At 36.2% G+C, this 19,120-nt stretch overlaps 1 protein-coding gene across 1 annotated transcript in view; it reads right to left on the reverse strand.

Moving 5' to 3' along the window:
• Positions 1–4,094: 4,094 nt before the first annotated feature.
• LOC120515502 (E3 ubiquitin-protein ligase NRDP1-like) overlaps positions 4,095–19,120 on the reverse strand; it is a 69,021-nt gene continuing 53,995 nt past the window's right edge. The window contains exons 4-5 of the mRNA XM_039736562.1: positions 8,661–8,719; positions 4,095–4,112 (exon numbers count right to left, since the gene is read on the reverse strand). Of these exons, the coding sequence (XP_039592496.1) occupies positions 4,095–4,112; positions 8,661–8,719 (77 nt within the window). The remainder of the gene's footprint in view (positions 4,113–8,660; positions 8,720–19,120) is intronic.

Below are 19,120 nucleotides of genomic sequence, written 5' to 3' on the forward strand. Positions count from 1 at the left end.
CAGATATGTCCTGTGACAGAGTGCTTCATTCAGGACTAATTTCACCCCTTTTATCAATGCAGTGTAAGCATGCTCCTTCTCCCTGCAGCTCTATACTAGAACAAGGTATTGTCATACCATATTTTACTTGGATATTGTACAGCTTTTCAGGTTCACTATCAAATAATGATAAAACATTTAGACTGCCTGAGTAAGCTTGACTGGTAAAAAAAGCTTTGGGATAATTAAATTGCTGCTTTAGGAGGATCATGGCAGTTACACAAGTTTACTTTAAAGGGTAAGAATCCTTGAGATTTACGTAAGTTTACATTAAAGAGAAAGTAGTGTATACTGTGCACAAGTTTATAGGAAAACCTGAAGAAATCTATACAACTAAACTAAATTTTGAAATTGTGTTATTTTTATGTTAGGCCTTTATCAAAAATATTTCATATCAACTGCCTAAGCAAAACTGGTTTAACCAAGTTTTTTATTTTTTTTTGAGTTTGTATCTGCTAAATTTTAATTGCTCTAGACAACCAATTAGTCATACATGTTTTATGACTATTGTGAGAATAAAAGATTTGATTTTTAAGGGTTATTCCCAAAACCACTCTAAAAATATAATGGCAAATAAACACACTACGTTATTAACAAAAGCATGATTATTTTCTTTTAACGGTAGCAGTGCAACTAGTGCAGACAATCACAGCTAGCCACATTGCAAATAATACGTGACTAACATTTCTTTTTACTTCTCAGGTGGCTGCTTTTTGTTGACAGTAATTCAACTGCCACTTTGCATACTAAGTATACGAAGTATAAGAAAGTACAGTAATCATGAAAACCTACACTGTAAAAAATGAATCATGAGGCTTGTAATTTTCATTAAAAAATGGATGTAATCATTAAACATAATGTGCATATATCATTAAAAAAATAGGTTTTCTGTGTTTCTTATAATATATTGAGAACATTTCACTAATAAAATTAAGAAATAAATTTTACCTATTTTTTTAAGGAAATTAGTGCAATTTTTAGGCTTAATTTGAGGAACCATTTAGGCTAAAATTTTGAGGAAAAAAGGCTTCATATTTATTTTAAGAGAATTGTTCCAATTATCCGGGTTTGATTGAATCACCTTCATTTGAATCTCAACGGCAGTGATCAGACGGTATTTTGAAGGAGCAGACGAACAGTGGAAAATATTAAGAGGTAAGTTAAGCCCCTTACTAATTTTTACATTTTATTTTGATTTCTTAAATAAGCTCCTCAGGACACCGCTTATTCACGCTAGTACAGGAATTGTTTTACACTGATTTTTGAATCTGAACGACAGTGATAATTTTGGCATGTGAAAGTGACTATGTTGAACCAGGTGTTTTAAAATAAAGGTTTACAATTATGCAATGTTATTTGATGTGGAAATCTGAACTCGAGCTCATTAGTCATAACTCCTCACATGCACGTGCTGAGGCTAGAATGGACATGTTGGTTGCTAAAGCAAAAATAATTATGGCCATGCATCGAGCTTGATACATGGGTCAGTTTCTATGATTATACTTAAAAACTTTTAAGAGTGTTGATGTGTTTATATATTCGCTTCAAACTGTAAAGATGTATTAAATTAGTGTTTAATTATTTCACTCAATATATGCATTTTTTTCATTCATCCTCGACGTTAGAGGGAGTCCTCTTAAACAAAACAAGTCACAGACACCATAGAAGCAACACGATGACATTCCAGGAATTGATATGGACATAACCATGCTTTTGACTAGTTGAAGAATACAAACATCTTTGCAATAATTAAGGCATTATCAGTCTCCACAAAGAGTAAGATATATCTATAGCAATTTACATTTTCTCTTTGATTAATCTATGTAAAATTCGACCTGAGTGAAGTTATTTGAACACATTTGAGATTTACTATAATGCTAATTTATTTAAAATTAGTCTTTAACGATATTTAAAAGTGTTTAGACTTGTTTAGCAGTATTGGGTTTCTAGGTTTAAACCATTCCAATTTCATGATTTTGGTGATTAAAAATATGTAATAAAAATATTCCACAAACCTTACATTAAATGTAAACCCTTATAACTACTTTTCCTTATGAATAATAATTTTAACAGCAACTTCTGATATGACAATGAAGCTTGTGGTGCAAGTAACTACTTAAACTAAATTATGTCAGTGTCTATGCTTAAAAATTTAAAATATTATATTATACAACTGATTTTATTTGATGCAGTTTTGTCAAGAGACTGATTTTTTACAAATCTGATTCAGTTTTTTATTATACTTTTTTTTTTTACAGATCATCGTGAGAGTCGTTGATGCACCATCTTTAAAAGCATTTGAGTTTTCAACTGAAGTGGTATTTTTCTACTATCTTATAGCTACATTTTCAGTTTAAGCATGCTGCATTTAAGAATGTGAAAAGATAGCTTGAGATCATGCTATGGCATGAAAAGAAAAAATGTCAAAAAACTTTGCTCTCCGAAGACATGAGGTGGTTGAATTGTGCCCGACTGTTGCAGAATTTAAAGATTGCTGGCCTGCTCTGTTTGACATTCTCCAGGTAGGGATTTTGAATTTTGTCATTAAATACCATCACAGATAATAATGTGGTTGTCAACTGAACATAATTATAATCAGTGTTTGTGTGTTTCATTTTTTAGATTAATGAAGAGTTTAGGAGAATTACTACTCTGCACCTTGAGCCAACATTTATTAAGATGTTGGATTACTACACTCCTAAACGTTTCACAATATTTTCCTGCAAAGGAGGAGCACTCGGACAGATTTTGAAGAAGAAAATGGGTCCCATACAGCAGGTATTTTAATTGGTATTTTTTATTATTATTTGATTGATATTTGCTTCATTATTTTTGGGTACTATTACTAATTTCTACACTTTTGGTGCCTTAGACCTCACATCAAAACATAGAACAGACAAGAGATGTTGTCCTCCATTGCTTGGTCAATTACTTGGGTGAAAAGAAGGAAGACCTCATCCAGGAGTACAATGTAAGTGTCTAAAACTATTTCAGATATTTATTGTTTTCAGAAAACTGCATTTAGCATTTGTTTTCCTTTACAAAAACAGAAATACATCTTAAACATAAGTATGTTCCTCATGTAAAAAAATTCTTGCACCAGTGTCAGCAATATAAATGAAATAAATTAAACAATGTCAACATTTCTGAAAACATCCTGTCCGCCATTAGCCATAGTATACTTGAGTTTGTTGTAGTGTCAGTCTCCATAGTTCACTGAAACAAGTTTTGGGGAGTTAGTGTTTTACTATGTTACAAAGATATGAACCTAGAAATGGTTTACTGTACTTCCTTGAGGTATCTGCATTTTAAGTTCTTACGAGGAAAATCTTGTTTGAACATCTTACACAAATTAACTACATAAATAACAGATCTTCATAATAAAATATGTTATGTTTGTTTTACAGTGTGACAATGAGGATGTGCAGCAAAGTCTACTGCAGCATGTAGTGAAAATTGCTGTCTGCAAGAAGGATGACCAGGAGGACTTTAGCATTGTCTTGGAGGGTGTGCAAGTCATGACTGGCTTGGGAAATCTGACTAGAGCCTGCACAATTCTTCTTGGATTCACATATGCACTAAACCTCACCTATCCCAAACAACTGAGGAACACGTTTGAGGCCTTTCAGAAGCTCTTCTTGGAACTAGATGTTTGCAGGTTTTCCCACAAATTACAATCTCTCAAAAACAAACTTGTGTGTTAGATTGTGAGAGACACATTCCATTGTTACCAAGTTTTGGTGAAAATGCCCAGGTTGTGGTTTGAGATTGTTCTGCAGCTTGTTATACAACAGGTTATCTGGTTTGATGCTAAACAGTTGATTTCAATGAGTGTTTAATATTTTGATACCAGTGTAACATGGAATAAAAGCATGTTTAACACCAAAATCCATTATGTATTCATTTCATTATAAAATGTTTTTTATATTAAATAATTTTCCTTAATACATATGAGTACATTTTGTTTCATCTGCTTAACCTAAAAACGATTATTCCACTAATAATGTTAAAATCATCATGTCTCTGGCTAAATAATTTAGGATGTTTTACTTGATTTATTCAAGTAGATTCTCCTAAAAAAATCAAGCCTTAAAAACTGCTTAAAAATAATATGTGCAATATTGTTACCATATTTTTTTTAAGTAGATAGCACATAAGATTTTTTACAGTGTAGACTTTAATGAATCTTGACGTTTTAGCACTCCCCGAGTTCGAAAATACAGTTTTTTGGAATTAAGAATGTGTGTGTGTGTGTGTGTAAACGAGATAACTCAAAAATGCAACTAGATAGATGGATGACATTTGGCATGTGGTCGTTACACCAATATTGTAGATCTGTATTAACTTTTGGGAAAAAACCCATAGACTGGAAGTGGTACTTTACCTGAACATATACTTGATATTTTTTTATTCATGCAGCTGCAGAGTCTGATTTATTCAACTTTACTTTTATAATAATTGCTCAATATATTATTAATTTGATTTGATTTGTTGTTGATGGTTGTTTAATGTAAATAATATAATCATTGTCTTGCAGTTTACTCCTCAAAATCCATCCCCATATCTGAGTACACGAGAAAGTCTAGGGGAGACCACTCCCAATTTTTGAAAATAAAACAGCACTGAATGAGACTGACAAGGTCGTCATGTAAGATTGGCATATTGTTGCAGACCAATCACTTTTGTTTTAAAAAAGTCGTTAAACAACAAAGTGATACAAACCTTGTAAAATTCCCGAGTTGGCAATGTCTCTACTGAACTACAGGTAGGTAGGCGAAGAAAGCCTGTCAAGTGATGAAAAGCTAAATATACTAATGTGTTTTTGTATTTATGCTATATTTATTAATTTCTTTTTTAGTTAATATTCACAGCTCAAAATACAGTACCTGATATTCTGAAAATAATTCAGTAGCAGAATTATGTTTTAAAATGTCACAATTTTTTCAATGTCTTTCTCTGTCTCAAAATAGATAGTTCAAATATCATATATCATATTCTTTTTGTTCTTAACATCAGCCATACCATACATATTGCATACCAGGCATTTTTCCAGTCTTGCATCTAAACCTACTGAGGTAGGCTCCAGGTTTCCTGTGATCCTGCTCTGGATTAACTGGTTTAGATAATGTATATATTGTTCTTAATTTTAGATGCTGTCTCTGTCATTTTGTGCCTGTCCATACTCTTATTACCTGCTCTAGCTCTGCTCATTATGGGTTTACTGTTCTCATGCATGGCCTATTCAAATCTCACTACCCCCTAACCTTGACACTACAAGCTTGTTTTTCTTTGTTTCCCTCAATACAGCTAAGTGGGGTCTGCACACTGATTCAAGAATAAGAACCTTGTTTTCCGTAAGCCCCTGTGATTTTCATGGTCACACCTGTCAGAACATAGTAGAATCTATTTTTGGATTTTTAATATCTTTTCAGGCCTGCAGGTGGCAAAATTTTGTCTATGAATTGTTTGTGCCTGAGATAGAATCAGAGATCAATATGGCTGGTAGAAAATAACAAAGCCCAATATTTGAGATTTTTGAATGCAATATTGAAGGCATTCATTATAAGCACATTGTCGTTGGAGCAGGATATGTTGTGTGCTGTAGATGTTTACAGTAAAAAATCCTCATACCTTAAAATTCACCTACATTTCATTACAAATTGGCCCATTCTGGGCAATAAAAGGAGAAGAAAAAAGTGTCAACAGTCAGTACAGATTTGTTCAGCACAAATGACATAGAAAACATTTAAAATATTACAAAATTATGTAAAACTGTTAATAATCAGTACCTGGTTTTGATTATGCTTGTTTTTATCAGACAGAAACAAAACCAAATAGTAAATTGTATTGTGTAGTGTAGTAAGCTTCCACTAAACTTTAACTCATACTCAAATCCGTTAAGTGCACAGTTCTGTCTCATTGTGACACAAAAACTAAACACCATAGCAGCTCTTTAACCATACCATAACTAGTAAAATGAAAACTGAAGCGAATATATATAAAAATAAATTATAAATCTCTTAGTAAAATAAAAACTAAATTAAAACTAAAAATACACAATGAAGGAAAACTAAAACTAAAGTGAATTTCCAAGTAAAGTCAGAAAATATATAGAAATAAAAGCTAATGTAAAAAGGGAAAACAATAATAAACTTATTGCCTCTTAAGCCTCAGTACCAGAACACAGATAACAAGCAACATCAGTCAGTAGTGGTAGGCAAAACCAACCCTACCCCAACTTAAAGCCAGTACCTTTATTAACAGAAATCATAAAACAAGCACTACAAGCAGTTTTAAAATGATCATCAAAAAAGTGTGTAATTCAGCAGCACAGTGCTGGAATTTCAAATTCTTCCAGCACCATGTAGCCTCCAGTCATGGGGGTCCAGGCATCTTTAACACCACCTCAGGTCTAATAAAATCCTGCTGCCAGCAAAGGGAATGTCTTAGCCACGGGGGTTTACAAAGAGTCTGGTCAGGCAAGACCACTGCCTGCAGTACTGCTACCAAGAGGATTGGTGAAACATCCAAGTCTTTCAGAGGTGTTCTGTGTTCCAAAGATGCCAGATGATCTCAGTAGAACACCAAAAATGTGTTAATCTTGGACATCTTAATCCTATGTTCCACCTCAGACCAGGGGACAACCCACAAACTTGTTACTTGGGTGTCTGTGGGTGATTCATGATAGCTGAGCGGGATGCCCATAAAATAAGTGGTAGACAATGTTCCTAGACCATAAATACACTCTTATATTAACAAAAGCAAATGCATTTGTTTTCTTCTAACGGTATCACTATAAATATAGCTAGTGCAAACAATCACGACAGCTGGCAATATTCAAATAAAGCATCTCTGTTTAACCCCTGTACCAGTGCACATACACATGGCAGCATCATTCAAACCCCAAAATGTCCCAGCTTTAAAAGAAATCATTAAATAAGCACTACAAGAATTTTTAACTTGAACATCCAAAAAATATTTTAAACTGAAAGATTTTTAGATGCAGCGCTGCACAGCAACCTGGGGAGTCAAATCCTTCCCACACTACAGTATTAGCAAGGAATAGTTACAGAAAAAAAGGAGCAACCACTTATATATTCACTAAACAGAGCAGTACAAAGGAAAACATTTTTAGTATCTACTGTAAAAGAAGCAGTTCAATAGTGAAGAGCCCATCAAGTAACAATCCTGTTAATAATCCCACTGACAACATGCTGTACAAATTAATTGAAAACCAAAAGACGATATAAATAAAAACACTTCAAAAGTATCTTTACAGAAGACTACTAATTAAATCCAACAAAAGGTGCTCCTTTGACTACAGATCATTTCTCAAACTGTGACAATAGTAGATAAGGACATTAAAAGAAACGCTTAACATTGTAAATGATTAAATGCTTTAGTCCTTCATTTGCAATGCACAAAACGTATGCCACTTGATTTTAATTTGAAAGGCCAGTTATGACTTACAGAGTCAGTTTGTTGGTCAGCATATGCATAGTAAAATGCAGCATTGGAACAAAATTATTATTATTGCTGTACACTACAATAATAGGGCACGTTTTATTACACTGCCTATCTTATGAGTGCAGATTCAGATTTTTAAATTATTGCACACATGCTAAAGTAACTGCCGACCTATTTTAACGTGGCTTTGAAAATTTAATTCTGCTGAATTTTGTGCTTCTAAGAGCCAATCAAGCCATATTAATAATTATTTAAGTTTACTTCTATTGTCTTTTCAATGTTTAAGAGGAGAACAAGCATCCTGATCGGGAAGGAAGAGCACTCATTATGCAGATGGGAGGCCAAACTAGAAAGGTGAACTGGCCAGCTGGATAAGAAAATAACTTTGTACCTGTCCAGTATAAATTAATGGACAGACCAGCGATAGCTGGGAATAGAGAGCAGTTTCATCCCTCATACACCAGGTGGCAGTGGTCTTCACATTTCAGCCTAGTCGGGATACCCACAGGGGTGCTTGGGATATTGAGTCCAAAAATAAAGCATTGTTGGGGTCCCTATATGCGAGTAGGGGGCATTGTCAGGGGAGGACCGCCCTATTACCGTTATGGCCTGGAAGTGTTTCCTGGATGAAAAGGTGTGGCACTGGAAGCATCCCCAGGTCTGGCAAAAAACAGAGCCCACTGCCTCATATCATTGAGTCAGAGTCCAAAGGCAGCAGGCTACATTCAGCGGAAGATGGAGAGGAGTAAGTATTGTTTAGTTAATTGAATTTATTAGGAATAATTGTTGAAAAGGATTGTGAAGAAGCACTGTGCATGTGAATAAATGTTCTTCATTTTATCACATCAACATGTGCTGTATTGCAGTGTCTCTGATTTGGGGCTCTGTGGTGTCCCTAGTGGTTACAACAGGACTTATACGACACTTTCCGAAAGATAATTTCACAATACAACACGATAAAACAATCCAGCAAGCCAAACTTAATCAGATGTAAATCAAACCCATATACCCTGAATACTCACTACAAGAACACACTGCCAGAGTAAGGTCTTCAGTATTTAAATAACAGCATTGTAAAGAAAAGTGACAGCACTGAAAGCCAAAATCGAGATTCGTTAATGGACTGCAGACAGCTACCAACATTTTGCACTCACCTCTGGGTTATATACCTCCTGCTCCTGTTCCTCTTCGTACTCCATTACTGCAGTGGCTCCTATATCCAAAAAACGAAGGCAACAGCTCAGGCAAGTTGTCAGTTTAGATGTGGCAATTCTATATAGCTGATATTGTTGTTAGTCTTTGGTTACAACTATATAAGTACAATACTGCAAATATAATAATAAAGATTAAAAAAAACAAAGAGTCTGCTCTTGCTGTTCCTGGTTTAGCAATGGATTTTGAAACCCAGTTGCCACCACCATGTTTATGTCCACATTAATACCAGACTGGCAATGATAACATGAGCAAGTGAGGATACCTTCTTAATACAGTGTATGAAGAGCAGCCACAGAGCAAATATCATACCTGCTCCCTTCCTTTGCTGCTATCTGTTTGTGCTTTAAAGTACAGAGGCTGTGTCTGCCGTAGCTGCTTCATACCTATCAATTTTTCGAAACTATAAGTAGAGGAAATTGGAGCTGGAGCTGGAGCCAGACGTAGAAGTTGATCAAAGGCAAAGGAATATTGAATCAAGAAAACCTGTAATGGAAAATTGGGATCAAGCAATGTATGGTTTATATAAAAGGTGTTTCTAGACATTACATGGTTTCCTGAAAAGCAGTTAACGGTAAATCCTTTTTGATAAATGAATCACATGGTCAAATCATCACCTAAGAAGCCCAGCTGCATTACTGCGCAGGACTTGGTGACATAAAGCTGGGTGTGTACTCAAGAAAACGAACCCAGTTGTGAGCATGGTAACATGATTTTATTAAATGTGCATGCATTCCTACAATTTCAAAAACTGCTTTATTTCTGTTTTGAACAAGGACATGACTGCTACAGAAAAGCTATTAAATTGTAATGCCCAGAGTTAATTTTACTGAGATCTGTAAGAAGAGTCAAAAGAAGACAAAGTTTTTGGAAAACATGTCATGTAAAACCCCCATAAAAAAGTGGTGGTGATTATTTAATACTAAAAATTATTAAGTGATACCAAACTTTAATATTGATACTGACGTATACTGTGGCCTCCCTGCCATTCTATGAATAAATTAAACAGACTTAGGAAGTGAGTCAATAAGTTATACTGATATATCTTGTGTGGCGGGCCGCTGGGGCCCTTGCCTGGCCAGGACGCCTTCATGCTGGAAGGACTGGGGAAGGGAGCGTATTCAGAGCATTACCTCCCCGGGAGCATTGGGTTACAGCCCCCCTGGGTTACAGTGGTGCCTCGGACTCCTGCAGGTTCTCTGTGGGAGTTGGGGTTTCATACAGCCCTGTTGGGATCCATGGGTGCTGCCAGGGGGTGCTGCAGTTGATGCAGAGACCTTCTGGGCAGCTCTTCTGCCACACCCAGAAGTGCTGCCGAAAATGCATCAACGAACACTTCTGGGTGTGTTATAAAAGGGGCCAGCAGAAACTACTCCGGGAGCCAGAGTCGGGAGGAGCGAGACGAAACTTGCATGGAGGAGTGGAAGAGGAAAGAAGAAGACTTTTGTCTTGCTTGTGTTCATGTTGGACTGTGCTGTGCTTGTGAGAAATGGGGAAGGTGTTTCCCACGAGGAAAAATAACAAAACTTTTTGTGCGCCTTGAACTTGTGTCCGCGCTTGTCGGTGCCCGCATTGGTGGTCCACACTAAGGTTATTATAGTTGACGAAAACTAAAATCTAAACTGAAACTATTATTAAAAAAACATTTTCGTTAACTGAAATAAAATACTTAACAAAACTGAAATGAAAAACTTAAACTAAACAAAACTATTAAAGTAGCTGGAATGACTAGCTGAAATAAAATAATTTACTAAAAATAATTTTAGTTTTCATTCTTGAATCAAAATTCTTACTGTTAGTTTTTAACCCTTATAACTTTTAACTCTAAAACTGAAAGTCATCCACCACGAGCCACCCACACATATTCATCCAGTGAACGGCGGCTGGTGAAGGAAGGTGGGTGTTCACGCAGTATTTGGGGTGACAGAACAAGCTGAATACACGCGTAAAGTGTGTGGAATAGAAAACGATGTATGTGTCGCCTTTCTTTGCACTTGTTTATCAAGATGTAATTCAAATGCCAGAAATCAGAATGTGCTGGTCAAGAAAAACTTTATCCTATGGACAGAAAAAACACAAGTGAGTAACGTTTCAGTTTCTTTCTCAGATGGCTACTTTTTGTTGACAGTAATTCACCTGTTACTTTGCACACTAAGTATATGAAATACAGTTTAGAGAAAGTATAGTAATCATAAAGAAAATTCAACCTCGACATTTTGATGAATCTTGACGTTTTAGAACTCCCTGGGATGAATTTTGGATCCCATAAACTACTTCAATACAATTGTATAAACAGGCCATAGAATAATTCTTATACCACCTGATATATCAGGTACTGCAGAGCTTTACTTTTGCCATTAAAAATAAGAGTTATGTCCATCCCAAAAGTTTAACACCTGTATGCTTATCAAGAATAAACTTGCTAGGCAAATAAAATCTTCCAATGCTGGGTTTCTCACTTTTTCGTCTGCTAGAGAAAAGCTACCTTTGCATCTCAGTTTCTGTGGAACTCTCCACTTTACAAAAAGTGGAATTGAAATACAATGTTGAAATGATGTTTTAAAGCACACTTTTCCTTTCATGCATATAGGCTCTGCTAGATCTGGATTTTCTTAATGGCTTTTTGATGTGCTAATGTTGCATCAGTACACTCCTGCATACTGTACATGTGGATAATCATTTTGCTTTCTGTATGTCCACTCTTCCTGGATCTCAAGCATTTATTTCTGGATATTTACTAACTGCTATATAGAATACTTAAAATGAGCACAGATATGGCCTATGACAGACTGCTTCATTCAGGGCAAATTTCACCCCTTTTATCAATGCAGTGTAAGCATGATTCTCCCTGCAGCTCTATACTAGAACAAGGTATTGTCATACCATATTTTACTTGGATATTGTACAGCTTTTCAGGCTCACTATCAAATAATGATAAAACATTTAGACTGCCTGAGTAAGCTTGACTGGTAAAGAAAGCTTTGGGATAATTAAATTGCTGCTTTAGGAGGATCATGGCAGTTACACAAGTTTACTTTAAAGGGTAAGAATCCTTGAGATTTACATAAGTTTACATTAAAGGGAAAGTAGTGTATACTGTGCACAAGTTTTTTTTTTTTTAATAGAATTTATTTATAGGAAAACCTGAAGAAATCAATACAATCAAAGAAAATTTTGAAATTGTGTTATTTTTATGTTAGGCCTTTATCAAAAATATTTCATATCAACTGCCTAAGCAAAACGTGTTTAACCAAGTTTTTTATTTTTCTTTTAGTTTGGATCTGTTAAAGTTTAATTGCTCTAGACAACCAATTAGTCATACATGAGTTATGACTATTGTGAGAATAAAAGATTTTTAAGGATTATTCCTAAAACCACTCTCAAAATATAATGGCAAATAAACACACTACGTTATTAACAAAAGCATGATTATTTTCTTTTAACGGTAGCAATGCAACTAGTGCAGACAATCACAACAACTGGCCACATCTTCTTATATAATACACTACAGTGGCTGTTCGTTTATCTGTCCAGGATTTTAAATCACCTATAGCTCGCAAACCGTTTCACCTATTGACTTGAAATTTGGTATACATATACTACATGATGTCTACTATCCACTTTCCGGGTAATGATTTTTATTACTCTTTTTATTTTTATTTTATCTTATTGTAGAATCAACTCTTGGCAGTGTGCAGCTGGGCGGCCATGCGGAGCATGCATATGGGCGCCGTTCTCATCCCCTATCACCTTCGCTAATCATTCTTGAGGCAGATTGAAGACTTAAGTGCCAGCTTAAGAGAAAAATTAAAGAAAACGTAATTGCAACACAAAAACTAACTTAATCAGTTTTATCGTGAAAAGATGCAGACAAAAGATGAGAAGCAGCAGGCCGCTAGGGTGGAGAAAAGAAGAGCTGCTCAGGGAGCAGTAAGTGCATCAACCTCTGAGCAAACGAATGCTAAACAGAGACAGAGAAAGAGGATGAAAACTAGGAATGCTCAAGTCAAGTGTATTCACTGCACATTATCGTGCAGTACGCAATTGCTGGTTCCAAATAATACGTGACCAACGTTTCAGTTTACTTCTCAGGTGTCTGCTTTTTTTTGACAGTAATTCAACTGCCACTTTGCACACTAAGTATATGAAATATAGAGAAAGTATAGTAATCATGAAAAAAATTTGACCGAAATTTTGATGAATCTTGACGTTTTAGAACTCCCCGAGTCCGAAAATACAGTTTTTTGGAATTAAGTATATGTGTGTGTGTAAACACGATAACTGAAAAACACAACTAGATAGATGGATTAAATTTGGCATGTGCTTGTTACACCAAAATCATCGATTTATATTAATTTTTGGGCCTAATCCATCAACCAGAAGTGGTACTTTACCTGAACACATACTCAATTTTTTTTTTTTTATTCATGCAGCTGCAGAGTCTGATTTATTTAACTTTACTTTTATAATAATTGCTCATTGCTCAATATATTATTCATTTGATTTGATTTGTTGTTGATGGTTCTTTAATGTACATGATATAATCATTGTCTTGCGGTTTACTCCTCAAATATCCATCCCCGTATCTGAGTACACGAGAAAATCTAGGGAAGAACTCTCCCAATTTTTGAAAATGAAATGGCACTGATCGAGAAACTAACAAGGTCATCATACAAGATCAGCATATTGTTGCTGACCTGTCACTTTTGCTTTAAACATGTTGTTTAACAACAAAGCGATACAAACCTTGTAAAATTCCCAAGTTGGCAATGTCTCTACTGAACTACAGGTAGGCAGGAGAAGACAGTCTGCCAATTGATGAAATGCTAAAAGTAGTACTATGTCAGGGTGCATCTGTCAAAATGTCAGTCAAAAATGATTGATGACTTGATGGTCCCTCCCCTTTCCTCTGATTAGTGAATTTAATTGATTCACCCCGACCTCTGTCGGGTGATTGGTGAATTACAACCTGTCCCCTCACTAGCCCCGCCCAGACCCCACCTTAATCCCACCCCTATTACCTGTTAATGCTATTACCAAGCATTAACAGAATTTGTAAAACTTTGTATTATACAAAGCCCCCCGAGTACCAAAGTGGTTATAGCATGTTGATGAAAATGCTGTTTTAAATTTAAGCCTGAATAAGATAACTGTTTTCTATTCAACATATAAAATGTTTATTAAATAAAGAGAGACTAAATGCAATTTATAACAAAATGGAACACCGATGGACAGCTGAATAACCAAGGAAATCTAATTTAACTTGAAATGCCACAAAGTGATTTGCAAATAAACCTCTACAACATAAATCTTCAAAGAGTAAGGCCCAATTGCAGTGGTGCACCGATGCAAAAGTAAAACTTTATACGACCATCTTGCAAAGATACATTACCTTTGTGAAAAAAGCGGATGAAGAAACCGGTACCACAGTGACACGGAATCCGCTTTTCTTCTCCGAGTACAATCAGAAAAATGTATGGATAAAAACTTTTTAGCCTTGGATTCACAATCCCTCCTAACCCATTAACAGCTGTGTTTGGGGTTCTTCCAGAGGGGCTTAAAGTGGAGAAGGACAAACAAATTGTGATTGCATTCACTACACTCTTGGCATGCAGACTTATTCTGATAAACTGGAAGAACCCAAACTCTCCTCTTTTAAGTCAGTGGGAAACTGATGTGTTATATTATTTGAAATTGGAAAAAATCAAATACTCAGAGGATCCGTACAGACGTTTTTCAAAACATGGCAGGATCTAATCAGTAATATTTTAAAATAAGTTCATGAAGCATAGAGAATTTATTAATTTAGGTATGTTTAAAAGCTGTAAAATTTTTATGCCGTTTGGCTTGCTCTCTCTCTCAAGGGTGGGGATCGATCTGTTCTTAACTCTATTTTTCTTTTTGTAAAAACTTGATTGCTTTGTATGGAGTGCAATAAAATTAATAAAAAAAAAAAAAACTTTTTAAAATCTGAAGACGTAAATAAAAACAGACAGCCTGGTCTCAGGTTCCCTGTGTATTAAGATATAATCTCATAAATACAGGGACATCATATAATAATCATTTACCCAGTTTTTCAACAATAAACATTGTTCTAATAAGATATTGAAGACACACCGTTTTGTCTTTCGATGAGATTTGGAGTTCTATTTCAGTATTAACGGCAAGCTGTTTAATGGACTGGCCGGAACACTTACTTATATATACCGAAAAGAATGGCATTTTTAAAAAGCAGACTTTATAATAAGGAGAGTGATTTCTTTTAGCAAATGTGAGCCCCTTTGACCCGTTTCAAGACCGCTTTACATTGACAACAGGAAGGTATGACCTTATGTTAAAGGCCTGTATGTGTGAACCTGTTTCTTGTGTCAGCTGCCCAATTATGCGTATCTGCAAAATGTTTGAGCAGGACCCACAGCTGAATGCTGCTGAAGTGGGGGATGCCCCTTCTGCCCTCTCGTGTCCGAAGTGAAAAACCTGTTTTGGAAGGATATATTTGCTGTATAGTATTTACCTCTCTGTGATTTTTAAAAGGCTTATATCAAACTAGTTATCTTGTGCTTTACACACAATACCTAAAATCCTTTACCTTCAAAAGTTAAAAAACACAAAACGTGCGTCTCATAGAAGGAGGTGCTGCGCATGCTCGACCTCACACAGTAGTGGTGGGGGGTGGGCACGCGTAGAGCCTGTCAGCTTCCAGCAGCTGATGTGAATCAGGTTTTTGATTTCACAGAAAGGCACACAGATACATTGCTGATGCTGGGAGCTTGCCATTCTGCGAGAGGACTTTCTGTGAAATGGGAAAGGATGTTTTACTGCAGTACCTCTATGTGGTTTAGATTTAAAAAATAGAATTTGCATATTGTAAAGCAAAGGTTAGATAGATAGATATTTTAATCTCGTGATAATATTAAAATAATAAATAGATGCAGGGGCATGATCCATATCTATCAGGGAGACCTGGTCGGCTGGGTATGAGCAGGAGCATGTCTGAACATATCGATCAGGCCTTGGGTTCATGGCAAGGTCATTCTTTTGATATAAAGAGCCTCGGGAGACGGGGTAAGGAGGGGAAGTGGTGCCAACTAACAAACAGGTGTTGAGAGACCGGGAGGAGGTGTGGGGGCCAATGCAGAATCAGCATCCATCAAACTGCTCTTGACACAAACCATGAACCAATCAGACGGGTGGGGGTGAATTAAGGTGGGATCAACACCCATCAAACTGAACCTGACACAAACCCTGACCAATCAGGTGGGTGGAGTGGGATTAAGGTGGGGTATGGTTGGGGCCAACACCCATCAAACATCAGTTATGACAGCCTGAAAAATAAGAATGGTTATAGTAAGTTATATGAGCATATACACTACAGGTCTGATAAATAGGCTTATTTTGGACACGTTAGGCAAATCAGAAAGGAAAATGTTTTAGTGAATCCATCCACCCATTATCCAACCTGCTACATCCTAACTACAGGGTCACAGGGGTCTGTTGGAGCCAATCCCAGAAAACAAACCCCAGGCAGGGCACACACACACACTAGGGACAATTTAGAATCGCCAATGTACCTAACCTGCATGTCTTTGGGAGGAACCCACGCAGACACGGGGAGAACATGCAAACTCCACACAGGGAGGACCCAGGAAGCGAACCAAGGTCACCCAACTGCGAGGCAGCAGCACTACCCACTGTGCCACCGTGCCACCTTGTTTTAGTGAATAGTTACATAATTTCTATTATACGTGTTAGCACTGTGATTAAAATGTAACTAAAAACTGTGTGGGTTATTCTTTCTTTTAGGTAGTCCATGCTACATATGGCAACTATCATTGAAAACTACTTTGCCCTTGTTTTTGAAAAATCACGCTCTGTTTTAGTAGCATTTAGGGTGAAAGGGATATAAGTTTGAACTGTGATTCCAAGAATCAAGAAGTGTCTGCATTCTTCTTGAATACAAGTCAGAGGACCAGGGTTTGTGCAGTGATCATTGTCAAGGTCAGAGTTAAGCTAAACATTGTTATTCCAAAATGAAACATTTACTTGCCCATATACATATCAGGAAAGGATCACAAATATAAGACAGTAAAAAACTAAATCACAGAGGAAATTAAAAAACATATTAAGACCAGATCAACAAGGGATCACCCCAAGCTCAGAGCACACTGCAACTGAACCTACGTGTTCTTCAGTATATTATTAGCTAAACTGTCCTCTATTTAGCCAGTTCCATGGGGTTGCAAAGAGTTGGGAAAAACATTATTTAACATCTGCTAGTATTATGCTAATTAACATTAGCTTGCTATTGTTATGACCTTGTCTGGCACTAAAAGTTGTTTTTGTGTTCCTCCTGATTCAGGAAGAACATTAAATATTGGAGTTAGGAATATCAACTAGACTGATAGTCTTGATTGTAATGGAATTTGGCATTTGTGCCAAAATGAAAAAAATAAATAAATCAATCAATAAAGGTAATTATGAGGTTAATAATCACATGAAAAGGTGGAGTTATAAAGGAGTTATTACAATTTGAAAAACGGCAATGATTGTTATAATATGTTTGCTATAATATTAAGGTTAATGTCTAGGGCCCACGATTTACCGTGGTAAGAAATGGTAAATTCCGCGGCATGTTTTTTAAAATTCCACGGCGTACCGCGGCGCAGCAAATGCAGTACCAGAACTCCATAAGACTTAATTCGTAACCCAAGCAAAATAAATGCAATTTTTCTTATTCCTAATCCTTAATAATAATCAATCATAATTCTTATTACTAATCAAATAAGTATATCAAAGCTTTCACATCTGCACATTTTAATCCACAGATTTGCTTTAGGCAAACGATGCTGAAAAATATGTAGGCATAATATTATTCTCAACAAACTATCGACTAATGTTTCTAAAGTTATTGTTTATTTATTGTTGAAGAAAACGGCACTGTAAGCTCGTAGGTTTTCTTGTGACAGAGAATATCGCAGTGTGACAACACCGATCCATATTTTGAGAATGAATGTCAACAGAAGAGATCGGCAACGCAATGTAAACTTTAGCAAGAGCTGCTAAGCAAGGCAGTCTGTCCTCTATGGCACGCTAAAAAGCAGTGATATCAACTGGAATTACTTCACAAGATGCTATGTCCAGATAAGCTTGCCATTCATCTGCTGCAGCCATCATTGTTGGCACTGATTGTGCATGATCAACAAAAGAGTGGTAGCTGTCGTGGATCAAATATTCTCACAGATCTGAATAGGTCTATTGCCGGCTGTTTGGTTCCCACAAAATATTCTTCCAAGTTTAGCAGCAGCATTGTGCTTTGCATCTTCACAGCTGCTAGTTACAATTGGAAATCCGGACGATTTCAGGCAAGATAGTAACTCAAGACACTTTGTTGTAGACATCGACAGACATGAATGACTGTGCTTCAAAAGAAGTCAGGGTGTTTATAATTGGCTATCAGAGAACAGATACAAATTCAAGTTTAGCTCTCAGCTTGTTAAGTTTATCAGTACTTTGCAGCAATGCCAACAGATTCTTTAACTGAACTGTAGCTCCACTGTGTTCGATTTCAGTAGCAACAAATGAGATATTAATGAGATGATGCAATAGGCTAATGAAAGAACTTAAAGAAGTAATCAAAACTAATCATACTAATATCAATATTCCTCAAATGAAGAGATTTCATTTAGATTTGGTATTTTCCACGGCAGTTAGGATAATTCCGCGGCGTGGCGTTATACCGCTGTAAAACCCTAAATTCTGAGGCGTGGCATTAAATTCCGCTGGCCGTGGTAAATTGTGGGCCCTATTAATGTCATTGTCTCTGTAAAACACTTTTAAAGGATTCATTCACATGTGCAGGCTACGTTTGGCACACAGGGGCTAGTCTGGCTGCATTTAGAAAACCATTACTTTAGCAGTTTGAAGAATGAACAACTGCAGTGTAGGCATTGTGCTCTTCTTGTATTTTTTGGAGGTGGGGTTGAGTCCTTTTACTGTCCTTGTTTGGAGACCAGACAGGACCAGAACATGGAGCAGCCAGTATAAAAAGGCTTGGACTACAGCCAAACTCTTTGAAGTTGACGGCCGAATGATGTTATCTTTATTCGTCCCGAAAAATCCTTTCAGCGCAGCAACAAAAAATGGCAGACTGTATACATCAAGATCCGACATTGTGTATTGTCTTCTATAGCTATAGCTTCCTCCGTTTATAAAGCCGCGTAAAGCGTCATTAAAGAAAGCTAAGTATAATTCTCTTATGTGATTTTTGTACCGCCATAATCACTATGGGAGGGATATTGCCTTTTAATATCATATCTCTATATTTTCGGTTACTTAAAATGCCGCAATTTAAAAGAACGTATTCCAATTAGGGAGCTTTTGCTTCTAAAAGAAACAATGATGT

This window comes from Polypterus senegalus, chromosome 15, assembly GCF_016835505.1.
Source record: "Polypterus senegalus isolate Bchr_013 chromosome 15, ASM1683550v1, whole genome shotgun sequence".
NCBI classification, from domain to species: Eukaryota; Metazoa; Chordata; class Cladistia; order Polypteriformes; family Polypteridae; genus Polypterus; species Polypterus senegalus.